The 14,464-nt window shown below is 45.4% G+C and overlaps 3 protein-coding genes across 4 annotated transcripts; 1 reads left to right on the top strand and 2 right to left on the bottom strand.

The window, feature by feature from the left end:
- Positions 1-4,540: 4,540 nt before the first annotated feature.
- On the bottom strand, positions 4,541-7,347 carry arl4d (ADP-ribosylation factor-like 4D). Its single transcript, XM_086138997.1, has 2 exons — positions 6,850-7,347; positions 4,541-6,228 (listed from the first exon to the last, which is right to left on the bottom strand). Exons 1-2 carry the CDS (start codon positions 6,947-6,949, stop codon positions 5,540-5,542), a joined length of 789 nt encoding a protein of 262 aa, XP_085995123.1. The 5' UTR covers positions 6,950-7,347; the 3' UTR covers positions 4,541-5,539.
- Positions 7,348-7,433: 86 nt separating this feature from the next.
- On the top strand, positions 7,434-10,241 carry LOC147189832 (macrophage mannose receptor 1-like). The gene is made up of 10 exons (XM_086138996.1): positions 7,434-7,959; positions 8,260-8,421; positions 8,512-8,591; positions 8,829-8,955; positions 9,036-9,071; positions 9,167-9,334; positions 9,536-9,652; positions 9,729-9,836; positions 9,920-9,952; positions 10,024-10,241. Exons 1-9 carry the CDS (start codon positions 7,893-7,895, stop codon positions 9,937-9,939), a joined length of 885 nt encoding a protein of 294 aa, XP_085995122.1. The 5' UTR covers positions 7,434-7,892; the 3' UTR covers positions 9,940-9,952; positions 10,024-10,241.
- Positions 10,242-10,910: 669 nt separating this feature from the next.
- tmem106a (transmembrane protein 106A) lies at positions 10,911-14,024 on the bottom strand. Of its 2 annotated transcripts, none has more exons than XM_086099555.1 (8): positions 13,850-14,024; positions 12,862-13,043; positions 12,623-12,686; positions 12,398-12,551; positions 11,801-11,941; positions 11,680-11,723; positions 11,561-11,614; positions 10,911-11,472 (listed from the first exon to the last, which is right to left on the bottom strand). In XM_086099555.1, exons 2-8 carry the CDS (start codon positions 13,016-13,018, stop codon positions 11,364-11,366), a joined length of 723 nt encoding a protein of 240 aa, XP_085955681.1. In that variant the 5' UTR covers positions 13,019-13,043; positions 13,850-14,024; the 3' UTR covers positions 10,911-11,363. The 2 variants fall into 2 exon arrangements, with proteins under 2 accessions (XP_085955681.1, XP_085955680.1); XM_086099554.1 differs by having other exon boundaries at positions 12,862-13,046; positions 13,850-14,023.
- Positions 14,025-14,464: the final 440 nt, after the last annotated feature.

Raw genomic sequence — 14,464 nt, 5'->3', positions numbered from 1 at the left:
GGCTCAAGTGACGGCTTCATTCATAATCGGATCGGGATATGAATGGCCGTCACATTTATGAAACAGTTTTAGCAACGCGATAATGAGGAATTCAGCAAAACGGAAGGTCGATTGAAGTCTTTTGAACGCGATTTATGGGGGTGTCATAGTAAATGGATTCTGTCCCGCGGCAAACTCAAGCAACAAATTTCCTCTGAGAACAAATACAGTGCAGCTCACTCACCCTTCTGGTTAGCGGACGCCGTGGCGAGCGATGGCTTGCTCGTGAGTTCCATTGGAACGGCACCACAGCAACATGAAAAATTGTTCAAATGACTGCTCAGGTTCGTGTTGCACTTTTTCCTGAAAAACAAAACAAAACAAAAAATGGACAAGCGACCGATGTTCCACTTTCGGAACAAGAAAAGATTCGAGCGGTTATTGTTATGATTCAGTTCTTGTGCGTCTCCAGCAGGTGGCAGAGGAGGGCCTTCCCTCCAGCTCGTACACCTGCTGCCAACGTTCGTATCAATTCGCCATGTATTTAAGGACTGTCACACTGCCAAGCCTTGGTCAATCTTGCAGGGGGGGGGGGGGTGTATCAAAGTTGTATCTCCAATCCAATCCAATTTTGAGAGCCCAATTCTGTTTTGGATCTTTTTCGTAACTCTAACAAGTTATGTGTTGTATTATTTTCAACTCACGACACCCAATGCGATTCAAACCTTTTAACTGCAACCAGCGTGTTACATATATTTAGGATTTCAATCCCAAAAATGAAGGCACGAGATATAATAATGTCACTTCAAGATCATCTCTGAATATGGGATTCCTTCCATATTTTATTATTATTGATATTTTTAGTTTATACAATGAAATGTATCCATTCAGCGTTGCTGTACAGGGATGAAAAAGCAGCCTTGGCATTGCACCTGTAATTGTATATCTGCCTCTGCAGGTTCCTCCTGCACTGCAGCATCTGAGGCTGTCAGGGGAGTTCACGTCATGTTTGCCCCCCCGAGCGACGACCGACTGCCAGGCAACCGAGTGCCTCCCGCGTCCTCCCCTCCCGCTTCACCTTCTCCGCCGAGCTGCTGTCTCATGACAGCGACCGACAGCGACGATGAGAAAATATTGCTTTGGCTCGCCGGCTAAAGGAGATTATAATGCCGCGAAGTGATGATGCTTTTTTTTTTTTTTTTTTCCCCCCTGCTGTGGAATAACAAAGGCGTAATTGTGATGCTCCCAGCTGGAGCAGAACTGGATTTGCCTAAAAGTGCAGTGTGACCTTGACAGAATGGGAGCTCTTTTCTTTTTTTTTTTTTTTATACCTTCACACTTCTCTGAGTTTAATAAGTTCCTGATGAAAGAGGGGCTGCAGGCTGTTTTTGCCACACATCATTGGAGGCAACATAAGGAGGATTCAAATAAAGGCCACAAGGACACCATGTAGGCATCTCCACCCATCTTTCCTCCTTGGATCCAATTGGGTCTTTATTTTTCCGAATGCTGATAAAAGTGGAATGCGCAACGGATAACAAAAAGTTACCTGAGGCTTGACACGAAGCACAAGACGCCACGAGTTGGTGTTGGCATCCCAATACCTTGGTGGTAACTGTGAAGGGGCCCGAGATCAGTCCATGATGTGCTACTGATGTCATTATGGGACAAAACTTGTCATCTTTCTCTGACTCTCTTTTTGGTCCGAGGGGGCTGAGTGGAACCACAAACAGTGCCATTAAAATGGACAAAACAAAAAGGAATGCTGAGCTTGGATGAGGCCGAACAAAAAGGGCCACTCTGGTGGCCTCATTTAGGCGACGAAGCCCCAAATACCAGATCTGCTGCGCATGGGTTCCTCTTCAGAACCATCATGGAAGAGCCCTGACGGATGCGCAGTCGGATTTGGAGGGACTAGCATGCCGAAAATATCGTGCCGTCCTTCATGAGTGAATGAGGACTTGTTCGACAGAATTGCCCGAGGTAATTCATTGCGTTCCAAAGCCTCTGTCACAGACTTTGTTTTGAAAATGGACAACCGCAGAAAGTGGGAAGGCCTTCCAGGAGTTAATTGGGATTACAGGACAGGCAAAACATCCAAAGAACCAAAACCGGAACTTTGAAAAGAGGAGATTCAGGACACAAAGCAGGAAGAAACAAGACAACGTCCATAACAGACAAATGATCAACGTTCTTTACTTTCAACGTTGTCATATGACATTTACGTTCTCCTTTCACGAGGCTCGTGCAGCTGTCCCCGCATCCCACTGAGATCTGAGCGACTCCCCTCAGCCGGGGTCTCACCTTTTCCCTCAGGCGGGGGACCACTGTGTCAACAAACGCCACGTGCAAAGAGGAAGGTTGACGTGGGTCATACGGTTGCGAAGGGCACGGGTTGTCGAAAACGTCTCTTTATGGAGAACTCTTTACCGAAATGGGAGTTCACTTTTTGGAACCTTGGACATCAAGTTCACCAGGTTCGACTTTGGTGGGGGTTTTTTGTAGCACGCGTCCTGAGAGCTAGCATGCGACACCAAAGGATTTATGGATCGGATTGACTTGAGGTGACCTAACCCCCGCGCGTTCAATCCCGGCGGGATTAAATCGCTTCCAAAGAAAAACACACGGCCAGATGTTTCAAAATGAGTTGATGGAGCATCGCTTCATCTGTACGGCAGAAATGTGACTCAACGTTCACCCGGCGCAGGGACGAAAGATGATGTCATCCAATGAAGTCATGTTTCAACCCCCGCAGCTGGACAAGGGGCAAGTTTTTTGTTGTTGTTGTTTTCGATCACTACCACGGGAGTTGAAGCCATATGTCTCGAGAGAGCGGCGAAGGAGATGTCACACCAAAGTCACCTCCGCATCCCGCCGGGTGCAAGACTGCCGATAAAGTCAAGCTTCGCTTTCCCTCTCGATCCTTTCCCTACAAACCCCCCTCACCCCCCTTTTCAATCAGGCCTGCTCGCCTCCTAAATGGAGGCCAAGTGTGGCAGCTTTACGATCTGTGAGGGATAAAACCGACAGCGGCTAATCCAGCCCCCGCCCACCACCACCACAAACATTGTTCCTTTTCAACCCTTTGCCGACCTTTTACGTCCGGCGACGATGACCTTTCATACATTTCCGAAGCTCCGAAAACGGTGCGAGAAATTTGAGACGCGGCCATCGCGTGACGCTCCCAACAAGGACAGTGAATACCAAAGGAAAGGGGTCAACAGATCTCATGACTCCGGTATTGATCTTCTACTCTTATAATCTCCCCGGCCCCCTCGGTAACCTCCGCTGGATCGGACACGCTGCCACAAAAAAGCAATCCGACCCTTTCACCGCCCTTCGGGGACTGATGAAGTCAGGTTGCCAGGGTGATGGAAAATTATGTCTCAGGCCTGTTTGCGGCGTTAAGAGGTACCGCGGTCTGTTTTTCATCAAGATGAGGTCAAACGCTGCATGGCCCATTTTTTACTGACCGTGGCCCAAAGGGACATCCCATTAAATCAAAGGATTTATCGGGATCACAACAAAATTGTCTTTTGGTCATCTTTAACAGGGACTTTAATTAGTCAGGGGGGTCAACATCTGCGGTTCTTCCACGGACTGTTTCTGTTGTCGCGAGGTCTTCCCAAAGACTTGGCCTTGAGGGGTCTCGGAGTGACACACTTGGATGATCTCGAATCGTCAAGAGTGAATCCACGAGAATTTTACGAGCGGTGGGATAACACATGCTGAGAAGAGACTCGTCAGCGGACATTTTAACGTGTTATCAGGTTAAAGGGTGCGCAAACGGGTCGAAGCCCAGAGACGAGCTCGTCTCTCCGCATTGCGTTCTATAATTCCGGGGGACGCTTCTGCAACCTAAAGCAGCCTCCCTGCCCGCCTGCTGTGGACCTTGTCAAGCGAGGTAGGAAACAACGGGGCGCCTGAAAAGTAAAATATGCAAAACGAGGCAAAAGATTGAACACGCGGCTCTCTTCAGTTTGCCTCCGCAGGGGGAGGCAACTGGGATAGCGATGCGGGAAGTCAGTCAGTCACACGCTCTGTCGGAGGTCGGTACGACAACTCTCTGGATCTTACGCCGCATCCGTCCAATTTTTCTGTAGCGCTTGTCCTCATGATCGTCGTGAGTGAACCGCAGTCCGTCCCAAAGTGACTTTGGCCCCGACACGCAGATAAACCCTGAACTAGCGTTAAATGTCAACAGAGATATGGGCTATGGATCAAAGATAGGGCACGAAATGAAAATTGTACACTTAAGACTTTGTAGAAAGAAGGCCGAGTCGCACATTTTTTTTTTTTGGTGTTCTGGTTTGATTGACACTTCCACGGTCTCTGGTCTGCTGCCGTTACATTACAATGCTAATGAAGTCAGCAAGCCAGATGCTGCATGGAGACGTCCTTGAGAAACTTTTATTTATTTTTTTCCCAATGAGGTTGCAGGTGCAGGTCGCGCAAGTCCGAGTGCAAAAATTCCCCAAGGAGGAATTTGAAGTCATTAGCCATTGGCTCTTCATGCCACGCAAGACCAACGCTCACAAAAGACAACAAACAATGTCCAAAGTGTGGTGCTTTGATTTATTCATTCACCAATGTTACAAAAAACAAAAAAAAGAAAACAAGACAGGTTTTTAATCAAGCTTTTGCACATTGCGGGATAAGCAACAAAAGGATGCAGCAGCAGCCGCGCCGGTTCAGAACTCATCTCATCATTTTCTCCGTCAGGTCTATTAAAAAAATGTCGCAAAAATAGGTACACAAGATTATCAAAATAGGTGACTTTTTTTTTTGTGTGTGAGCTAGCTTATCAATTACTTATTGCGCCTTGGAATTGGATCCATTTGTTCTGGCAGATTTGGAAATATGATGCTGACATTTTTCTCAGAATTCATCCTTCCAGACGAATACAAATGCTCTCTAATGTAGCTTTGTAAATTTAACCAAAATACTAGAAACGGTTTAAATTGTTAACAGCGTCAAATCAAATCACTAGTGAGTTTTATTGGTTTTGTTTATAAAAAAAAAAAAATTTGAGAAACGCTCGTTAGGGAACACAAATGCATTTAAAGAGGTGTAAATTTAAATGTTTAGGAACCCATTATCAAATATTCATATAATTTGTATTATGTCTCTGTTGTGCAAAGACACCTTAAGATGGATCCAAAGCCTTGGATAATAGGAAAGTAGTAGTTGGTGTCATATCATGATAAAGTGGCGCAGCTTGACTGTTCTTTCCGATCGCTGCGTGTCGGGGAGGAGCCAAATTCAAGTTCCAAAGAGACTTCACCACATTGTAATTTATTATTATTATTATTTTTGCTCCATTTATTTTGAAGGGTAACGTTACAAATGGGGTTTGAAATTAATTGATATTAAAAGTAGTTTGAGATTGCGGTATCGCTACGATTTAAAAGTGCGATTTCCAAAGTTGCCGTTTAGTTTTTTTCTACAGTTCGCAGCAGGACCTGCTCCCTATTACTACAATTCATCTTCAGGGTGGAACTCTGCATTTTGCCGCCACCAGACAATGTTGCGATCTTCCTCATGCGTCCTTCCGTACTCTTCATCTCCTCCTACCCCTGCTGTGCTTGACCATCTTCTTCCTCCTGAGGATCATGTCGTACAGTTTCTCCAAGCCTTGCTGCACGCCGCGGCCGTCCACGGCGCTGCAACTGTGCACGTGGTGCAGAGTCCCGGCGCTCAGTTCCTGCACGCCCAGCAGCTTTTCCACCTGGCCCACGGGCAGCGCCGTTTCCAGGTCCTGCTTGTTGGCCAGGATCAGCACGGGCACGCCTTGGTTCTCCGAGCTGCGGCTGATCTTGTGGAGCTCCACCTTGGCCTCCTCCATGCGCTCGGTTTCGGCGGCGTCCACCACGAACACCAGGCCGTCCGTGCGCCGCGTGTACGACTTCCACAGCGGCCGCAGCTTCTCCTGGCCGCCCACGTCCCACACGTGGAAGGTGACGGCCCGCGAGCCGCCGACCGACACCTTCACCTTCTCCGTGTTGAAGCCTTTGGTGGGGATGGTCTCCACAAACTCCTTCAGCTTGAGCCGATAGAGCAGTGAGGTCTTTCCGGCCGAGTCCAGCCCGATCACGACAACGTGCAGGCACTTGAAGCCGGGCAGGAAGGAGCCGGGGGGCGCCAAGTCGCTCAGGTGGTTACCCATAATTCCCCGGCTTCCGTGAGGATGCCTGCTTTGATCCTCTGGAGCTTTTTTACAAGGTCTGCATGTCAGACAGGATCGCCAACCTTTTCGAAACAAAGAAAAGAAAGTGCTTAGAAGATCCACAAATAAACGGGTTTTCAAAAGGCTGCAGTCAATTGAGTCGGTTGATCTTAGAGTTACTTCATCTATCTTTGCGAGCGACATATGGTGGACGGGCAAAAAAAAAAAAGTCATGCTTTTCCACTAGAGTTCAGAAGGTGCATAACCTTTGCATCCCCTTTTTTTTGCAACATTTTATTCACTTTGGTTCAAATAATGTTGGGAGACACTGCAGACAAAAAAAAAAAGATTGAGGCGTTTGGTGTCTCATTTACCAAAACTAATCCTCTGAAAAGGCTGTTCAACCTCACACGTTCATTTCAGCGCAGCACTGGATTGAAGGCATTCATGCATGCAGACGGCGATGATGCTTTAATCCGGTTATTGACATCCCGATTTCCATCAAAACCTCTCTACTGCTTGATTACACTACATTTATCGAAAAACTGAACTACACGCGCGGAACTAAACGCCTATTCGTGTTTCGACGCATGATGAGCTTCATGGCGGAAACTAAATGAAGGCAAATGTGCATACAGGGAATAACATAGCACTTTGAACCTCAACTAATGCATGTAATAAACATTCGGCGTGCAGTAACGTACCTTCAACGCGGTCTCTGTCTTCTTCAAGCCCATGAACGCATCGCTCGGCAGACGTGCGAGTCGTGAACGTGCAGGAGGACAAAAATGTCTTCAAACGCATCCATGTTGCACTGTCATCAAAAATAAAATACGGCTGCTTTGCCCTCCCGCGGTGGTCCGCAAGCAGCACCGAGTCGCTCACTTCTCAGTCGCCGCCGCCACGAACGCACTCCACTCGAGAGCCCTGGTGACGTCACGACCAATGAGAGCAATCACGAATGTGCTCCCTGTGTCGTCTTTTCTGGCATTTTTCTCGTTCGACTGCGTCATGAGGACGCTTGAATGCATCTTGTCTGGAGAAAATTGCTGCCGAGATTAATCCTTTTCATGGATTACAGTTTTAAACGACACCAATATTTTATCGTACAAGTACTTCGTATGCTGGGTATTTGATTCAACTCATACTTTTCAATACTGTGCAGGTTCAAACCATGTCGAAAAACGTCGGACGTGCGGTTTGTGACATCTAGTGGTGACCATTGCACACAGCAAAACTTGAAGCGAGACTTAATTTGTGCAAAAACTGCCAGGGGGGCGCGCCCCACTATTTGAGAAACACTTCTTGTGCAGAGGTCATAAACTATTTTCCCATCAGCGCGACAAAAGAGAAGGATAGCCCTATTATTGGCTAAAATCATATTCCTGTTTTTTTTTTTGGTAAAAGAACTTAATCGGGAAAAAAATCGTGCCGAGTGTAGTTTAAGGACTATTGCTTTTTTTTTTTTTTTTAAACCCTGGAGCCGTTACGTTATGCGCCGTTATTCACGTTCTTCAACTTATTCAACCTCTGTGCCGTTATTCAAGCTCTGTGACATGGACTTCTCCACTTTTAGACGTACGCCGACGGAACGCAAGCGTGATATGACGTCCATCGCGAAGGAGAGCGCCCTAGTCTTTGGAACTCGCCTCGGTCACTCTGCTCGGACTCCTCGACGCACCTCAGTTCAAATAAAAGCTTCGCCGAACTTCACCGAAACTGCCGTCTCCAACGCCGGACGCTGAAAATGAAAGCGACACGATGGCTTCTTGTTGCGCTGCGTCTGCTCGCGCTTGGCGCATGCGCGACTTCCGGTGAGTCAATAATATCAATTTGTGAGACGTGACGTGTTTTTTTTTTTTTAATATTCCAAATTGGACTTCAGTTCAAGTTTGATGTTTATGGATAATTTAGGTATCTAATTGTAGTAAAAATGGGAGGGGTCGGGAGAGATGGGAAGGGGGGGGGGTTGAGAAAATGAACTGGGGGCTGGGGGGTACTGAACTGAATTTTACTACTGAATTTTTAAAAAAAAAAGCAACAACAGCGGCAAGTGAGTCGACTCAGTGACAAATGCATTTTTTTTTTCTAAGCATGTTCCTTTTGACCCATAGACTCCGGCTGTGAATCTGACGAAGTGGCATTCGAAGGTTTTTGCTATTACTTTGACAAGGAAAACCAGAAACGAGACTGGCAGAAGGCTGAGGATTACTGCCTCAAAAGGAAAAGTCACCTGATCAGCATCCACTCGCAAGAGGAGTGGGACTTCTTGAAGAGTGAGCGCCAAGACCGTAGCACCGCTTGGTCCCGACGAGGTCGGCTTCTCTTCATGTACTAAATTAAAGCTCTTATCTCCGTTTGTGAAGATCACCCGCTAAGGGACTGGACCTGGATCGGATTGAAGTTTAAGGGAAAGAAATTAATGTACTCCGACGGAACAGATGTAGTAAGTGAAACATTGACAGCAGTCTCAAGAAAGTTGTCATCTGACTTTTTTTTTTTTAAATAATATGACGTCACTCCTCCAACATTTCTAAATAGAAAAACACCAAGCGGGATTTTACTTTGTCTTATTTACTACGAAATGCTAAAATATAATCATTTGTTTCTGTCATTTTGCCGTTAAGAATGTGTCCTTCCCAATTTTCAATCGCCACTTGCTTTTCACCCACCCTTTGAACAGGACGAGAACCCTTGGCTTGGTTTCAACTTATCAGGCATGAGTGTCTCCATGTGTCTGAAAATGGACGCCAGAGGGAGCTTGTCTTACTCGTACTGCAAGGAGCAAATCTCCTTCGTCTGTAAAAAAGGTCCGGAAGTCATTACCGCTAACATGATCTCCCTCGAATGCGCACTCACTCATTGATTTGCATTGCATCCGTTTCGACAGCCAAAGGCGTCGCGGACGATCGCCTACAGCAACCAGGTGACGTCTCACACACACACACACGGCAACACAGCACACACTCCGGTCTGGCACACACGTACGACTTCCATCATCAAATGGCCTGTCGGTTGCAGTTTGGAGTGACGAGTGCGGCCTGTGGACGCACAATCCCTCGAACGACTTGTGTTACTGGTTCAACAACAAATACTGGACCACTTGGCCCATTGCTCGAATGGTTTGCGAACACAAGAACGCTGAACTGCTCTATATCGCCGACTCCAACGAACAGACCTTCCTGAAAGGTACCACGAGCGATTCCGGGTACTGCTTCGCTTCAGTTTGCCTTTTGACATCTTTGTAGCCCCCCCCCCCCCCAAAAAAAAAAAAAAACGTCCATGGGTGTGAATGCGCATGTCAACGGTTGTTTCTATTGCGACTTGCGATCACCCACCTGGGACGGGTTCGGACTCGGCCCAAAGGCAATGATAATGGCCTGTGTGTAGACTCCCTTCAGGTTTTCTGGAACAAGACCTCCATGTGGATCGGCGCCTGGAGCATCCCTGGTTATGGCTGGCGGTGGCTCGCTGGCTCCTGGGTCCCTTACATCCGCTGGAGCACAGGTTCTTGTAAAAATCGAGCTGGCGGATGTCTGGAGGCTACAATATGGAGAAATTATTATTATTTTTTTGTATTCAGGCACCTATGATCCCAACCCCGGTCAACGCTGTCTTTACGTGCACGCCAATGAAGCCCTCTGGGGGGAGGATTCCTGCTACAGCAAGAGAGGCTTCATCTGCAAGAAAAGTAAGACGGTGATGCTGCACCTTTTTTTTTTCTTCTTGCTGCATCCTGGTGACTCATGTCCATCTTTGGATTTCCTTTGGCAGAAAAGGCAGAGAAACATTGACTGGCTCGTAACCGTAAGTTACTTTGGATGAGATGAAAGCAGAAAAAAAAAATGCCATGAACGAAACTTTTATGTCTCCAGCAGATGCCATCACCGGTAGAGCTGACCTCTGTGCGACCTTTGTCAAAGAGATTTTCCACCGCCATCTTAACGAGGTTTTATTCTGCTCCCATAACAATTTTGATTTAGCGATTGTATGACTTTTTGTAGGACTACATAAGTTTTTTCCCCCCCTTTCCCTTCTAAACAATATATTGACATGTATTTTCTTTGCTTCGTTATGTAACCAATGATCCTTTTCAATGACTGTCCTAATAAACTTACTAAGACAATTGACTGAGAGGTTTCCATGGCAACGTTGCGGCGCGAGGGGAAGGCCCAGATTAGTTCTCTAAAGAATGAGACAGAATTCATTTTATTGTCACTATACAAGTAAATGTCTCATGTCAATCTTGTCCTTGTATACATCTCTTTGTAAAAAAAAAAAAAAGTGGCTTCCCAAAGTTTGTAAAGATGCGACGTACTTACCAAATGAAGATGACGATTCTCAAACGAATCCAAAATAAGGTCACGAAAATCCACCTGTAAGTTTCGGTACATGGAAATAGTTTTTCTGACACGTGCACAACGAATTGCGGGGAAGCGGCGCCGTCTTGCGGTCATTTGCTGGAACTGCAGGAACAAGTCTTTAAAAACACCGCAGACACGTTCCCAGAAAATCACAATTTCCGATTTAAATGTTTAGTTTTTTCCCCCCATGTCTGCTGTCAGATGTCACGTATTTTAGTCCAATTTGTGGCGATGTTTGGAGTGTAGTGGCAAGTTCCAGTTTGTGCAAAATAGTCAGTCAGGATTAAAAAAATATTGGCACCAATTGATTGCTCAGTCTTTGGAATTGACATTAATGAGCACAGCTATCCTCAATGCAAACTGTAAATAAAATAATCGCAAGTCAGTACATGAGCAAGAAATATATTTGAATCTTGAAATTTAATCAGTGAATAAAACAGATTGAACAGCGACACAATAACTGCATTGGAAATGATTATTGGGAGTCCTGTCTAATTACAAATGAGTCATCTCAACGGACATTTCCATTCAATTCCCTTCCATGTCAAGCCATATTGACTTGGTTACAATAAAGTGCATCCATGACAGACTAACAATCACGTCTCAATCTTCCCTTCATTGTCACAAAGGTGCTTCTTTGGTCACAGCAAAGCGGGGCGCACACATACATGTCTAACTTCTTAACCGATTTGCATAAATGTGACAGCCCACGTGACGAGGAGAAGAGAAAAAAATGTTTTATCTTCCCGTTCATACCGTGGATTGTGTACAAGTGGTGATCAACACAGCGCACAACAATTTCTTCTGCGGTCTCACATTCGCACACACTCACACACTTGAGTACTTGTGCTAGCTCATCTGACGGGGTGTGGCATGGTGGAGTTGGTGCCACAGTCGATGTACTCAAAGGTCTCCAGGGACAGCTGCTCCGTGTGGGACAAGTAGGAAATGTTCATGGTCATCCTGGGACAAAAAAAAAAAAAAAAGTTGCAGGAGTGAATTGAATCCGCTGAAACACCCCCCCCCCCCCCGTGTGGCCCTTGAGACTTACTGCAGCTCCAGGAATAAGGTGTGGATCTTAATCACGCTGGACTGGCAATAAATCCTGCAAGACATTGATTGTGTCGGATCACCTCCATGTAACACCGCAAGATTGAAATGTCCGCTCACCTGAGGCCGTTGTCAGTAATGGGCAGGTCAATTTGATACGTGTACTGTCAAGGTGAAAGAGGAGTTAAAACAAAAACCAGCAAAACACAATTTTTGAGTTTTTAAAAAAAATTAAATTCACCGATTTATCAGAGCGTGATGGGATGGCGGACAGGTTGGACAGCTTGATTTTGCCCACCACAACGCGGGAGATCAGACCCTGCACATCCAGTTCCATGATTTGGACCGGAACAAAGTTGTCATTGATGACTCTGATGAGATTCTGGAGAAGGGGAGGATAAAAATAAACACGAAGAGACAAAATGCACAAAATCAAAACCCAAAAAACACCCAAACAACAAAAGGGGGAAAAAAAATTTAAAGTCAAGTTGACACACAATGTCATGGAAAAGTCTTCGAGGGGAACTTTGTCCTTTCTCCCTGCAACGCTTTAAAACGTGTCCGCTTTTACAAGAGTCTGTCATGTGAATGCAATTCAGCACAAAGCAAACTTCCACCTGAACTTTCTTGTATGAATCCACTGGATATTATTTTTATTATTGTTCAGGGTGGGACTAAATATGAATACACATTTTAAAAATGCAGCTTATGTTATGATAGACCAAGTGTTGAATAATTAACACGTACATTGTGTGCCAGTGCTGGCAAAGTGTATGTTTGTGTTCATTTGTTTGAGATGTTGCATATGCGTCGAAATGGTTTGGGGGGCGTGGCTCACCGTGACCTCCAATTGCACCGTGTCCGGCTTGAAGTAGACCATGACGGACAGCACGGACATGGGGGTCAGCGTGACGCTCCGGGGGAAGAGGAAGAAGAGGATGAGGCAGCTGAGGAAGAGACACAGCGCCATGGACAGGCACACGTACAGCTTCCTGCAGCGGAATGTCAATACAGTATTAACAGTAGAAATAATGACATTACAGTCAAGTTGCGTTGTTCTTACGTGCGTCTGGGTTTGAGTCTTTTATCGTTACACGGGATGACGGCAACCAGTTGGTCTTCATGGCCTGAAAACACACAAAAAAAATGACAATCAATATTGTCAAATAAATATCAAATGTCAGTACCATCATAAACCAAGGCAACCCCAATATTATTATTTTTTAACCAACTGTCCGCTGAAGACCCAAGTGTTTATTTCCAGTTTTCCCTAAAATGCCCCTTTTTTAATGTTAAACAAACCTCTGGGAATTCGTCCAGTGCCGCGACAAGTGGGGCAGGTATCTCCCACGATGGAGCCATACCGTGGGAAATGTTTCATCGTCTTCACCGTCTCCGAATCGTTTTCCCCGTCTGGACTGGACTCCCCAGTTCCATTCGTGCGCTCACTCGGGACCATGATACTTGGCTCGCTCAACCTAAACCTTCTGAAACAAGCCAATGTTCAGTTATAGTTGCGGTACCGTGCAGTCACTGTCAGTCATGATAAAGACCCAATAAAAGTGCCTTTGTGACAAACCATAGTCCACAGTGATGACACGTTTAGTAGATTTTCACAAAACACATCAAATATCGATAATCTTTCTGCCACGAAAAGAAATGCTATTGAGTTACTGTTACTTTTCTTGAGGGGGGGGGGAAACGAAAAAAACTGTAGACAGTTGGTTCCTAACGGTCGGAAATACGGGACAGTATTAGGTTTCCAAATAATGACGTAACCTTTCAGAACACTCAACATCACTACGCCATTAGCCGCTTTAATGTGTGTGACGTTTATTGCTACTAAATTATTTTCGAACACATTGTCATTCGTAAATACAATATTAGCGTTCGTATCCACGTTTATCAGTGGAGTAGAATTATTTGGAAATAAAAATGTCGCGTCATTCCGATAGTTTGCGCACAACACCTGACCACACGTACGCATTTTATTTGGTGAAGCGTTCGCAGCTTTGCTCGCATGATTTTGCATTATATACTTTTTCACAAATTATTTTCGTGTACTTTACGCACGGGGATGTAACTTTTTAAAATACTAGTACATTTCTTTGTGTGACTTGGTTGTATTTGTAATGAATACACGACTTGCACGTGTGCTCTGCAATCAAAATGCCATCGATTATTTACAAACGAGGGGCTCGGCGTACCTCTGTGATAATTCTACTTTCTTTTTTTACGCTTATTTGGGGAGAAATGTGTTTTTAGGGGGGGGGGGGTCAAAATTACTCACCTTAAAGCAGCGAAGTCATTCGCTTCGGAGAGCGGCTGTCATCAACATTAAAAAAAATGAACTAAATTCTCAGGTTCTCTTCGTAATTTAAACTTTCCTTTCGTGTTCTCCTCCGTGTTTTCGTCTCATTCTTGCAGAAAACAAATGAGAAAGAGGGAGGAACACTTCCGCCTTCTTCAGGTGACAGGTCACCTATACTGCCCCGAAGCGGCAGAGAGTGTGTACTACATCTCTCCGGTGACGGTTTAAATGAGCAAGTTTTTTCTTTGACTTCAAGCCGTGTTTTCAGTGACAAATTTTAACATCTTAAACTGGCTGCCATTTATCGTTAAATGTATCTATGCAGACAATTTTAGGAGTATAACGACTACACGCTGTTTATTTGTATTCTGCCTGAGCAGATTGAATAGGCTTCTGTGAGGCTCCTTCTTGTGGTTATTTACTGGTATCGCAATGAAGAAGACAAGACCGGAGCACAAAACTGGGAAAAAATCGCCACGAAAATGTACGTATACATTTTTTAGAATCTTAGATGTACACATGAAGCCTCGTCCAGTCGGGATTTTCTTGAAGCTTTCCATCTAATTGGTTTTAAAAGTTTCTCCGTGTTTAAAA

This window comes from Hippocampus guttulatus, chromosome 19 (assembly GCF_054856545.1).
Source record: "Hippocampus guttulatus isolate MCC_2025c chromosome 19, RoL_Hgut_1.0, whole genome shotgun sequence".
Taxonomy (NCBI): Eukaryota; Metazoa; Chordata; class Actinopteri; order Syngnathiformes; family Syngnathidae; genus Hippocampus; species Hippocampus guttulatus.
This window is presented reverse-complemented; position numbering and strand designations above follow the sequence as displayed.

Coding starts and splice junctions, on each gene's coding strand:
- tmem106a (XM_086099555.1), bottom strand. CDS start 13,018: ATGGTCCCGAGTGAGCGCACGAATGGAACTGGGGAGTCCAGTCCAGAC. Junction 12,687..12,861: donor CACTGGACGAATTCCCAGAG/GTTTGTTTAACA, acceptor GTGTGTTTTCAG/GCCATGAAGACCAACTGGTT. Junction 11,615..11,679: donor ATTACTGACAACGGCCTCAG/GTGAGCGGACAT, acceptor AATGTCTTGCAG/GATTTATTGCCAGTCCAGCG.
- arl4d (XM_086138997.1), bottom strand. CDS start 6,949: ATGCGTTTGAAGACATTTTTGTCCTCCTGCACGTTCACGACTCGCACG. Junction 6,229..6,849: donor AGACAGAGACCGCGTTGAAG/GTACGTTACTGC, acceptor TGTTTCGAAAAG/GTTGGCGATCCTGTCTGACA.
- LOC147189832 (XM_086138996.1), top strand. CDS start 7,893: ATGAAAGCGACACGATGGCTTCTTGTTGCGCTGCGTCTGCTCGCGCTT. Junction 7,960..8,259: donor TGGCGCATGCGCGACTTCCG/GTGAGTCAATAA, acceptor TTTGACCCATAG/ACTCCGGCTGTGAATCTGAC. Junction 8,592..8,828: donor ACTCCGACGGAACAGATGTA/GTAAGTGAAACA, acceptor CCCTTTGAACAG/GACGAGAACCCTTGGCTTGG.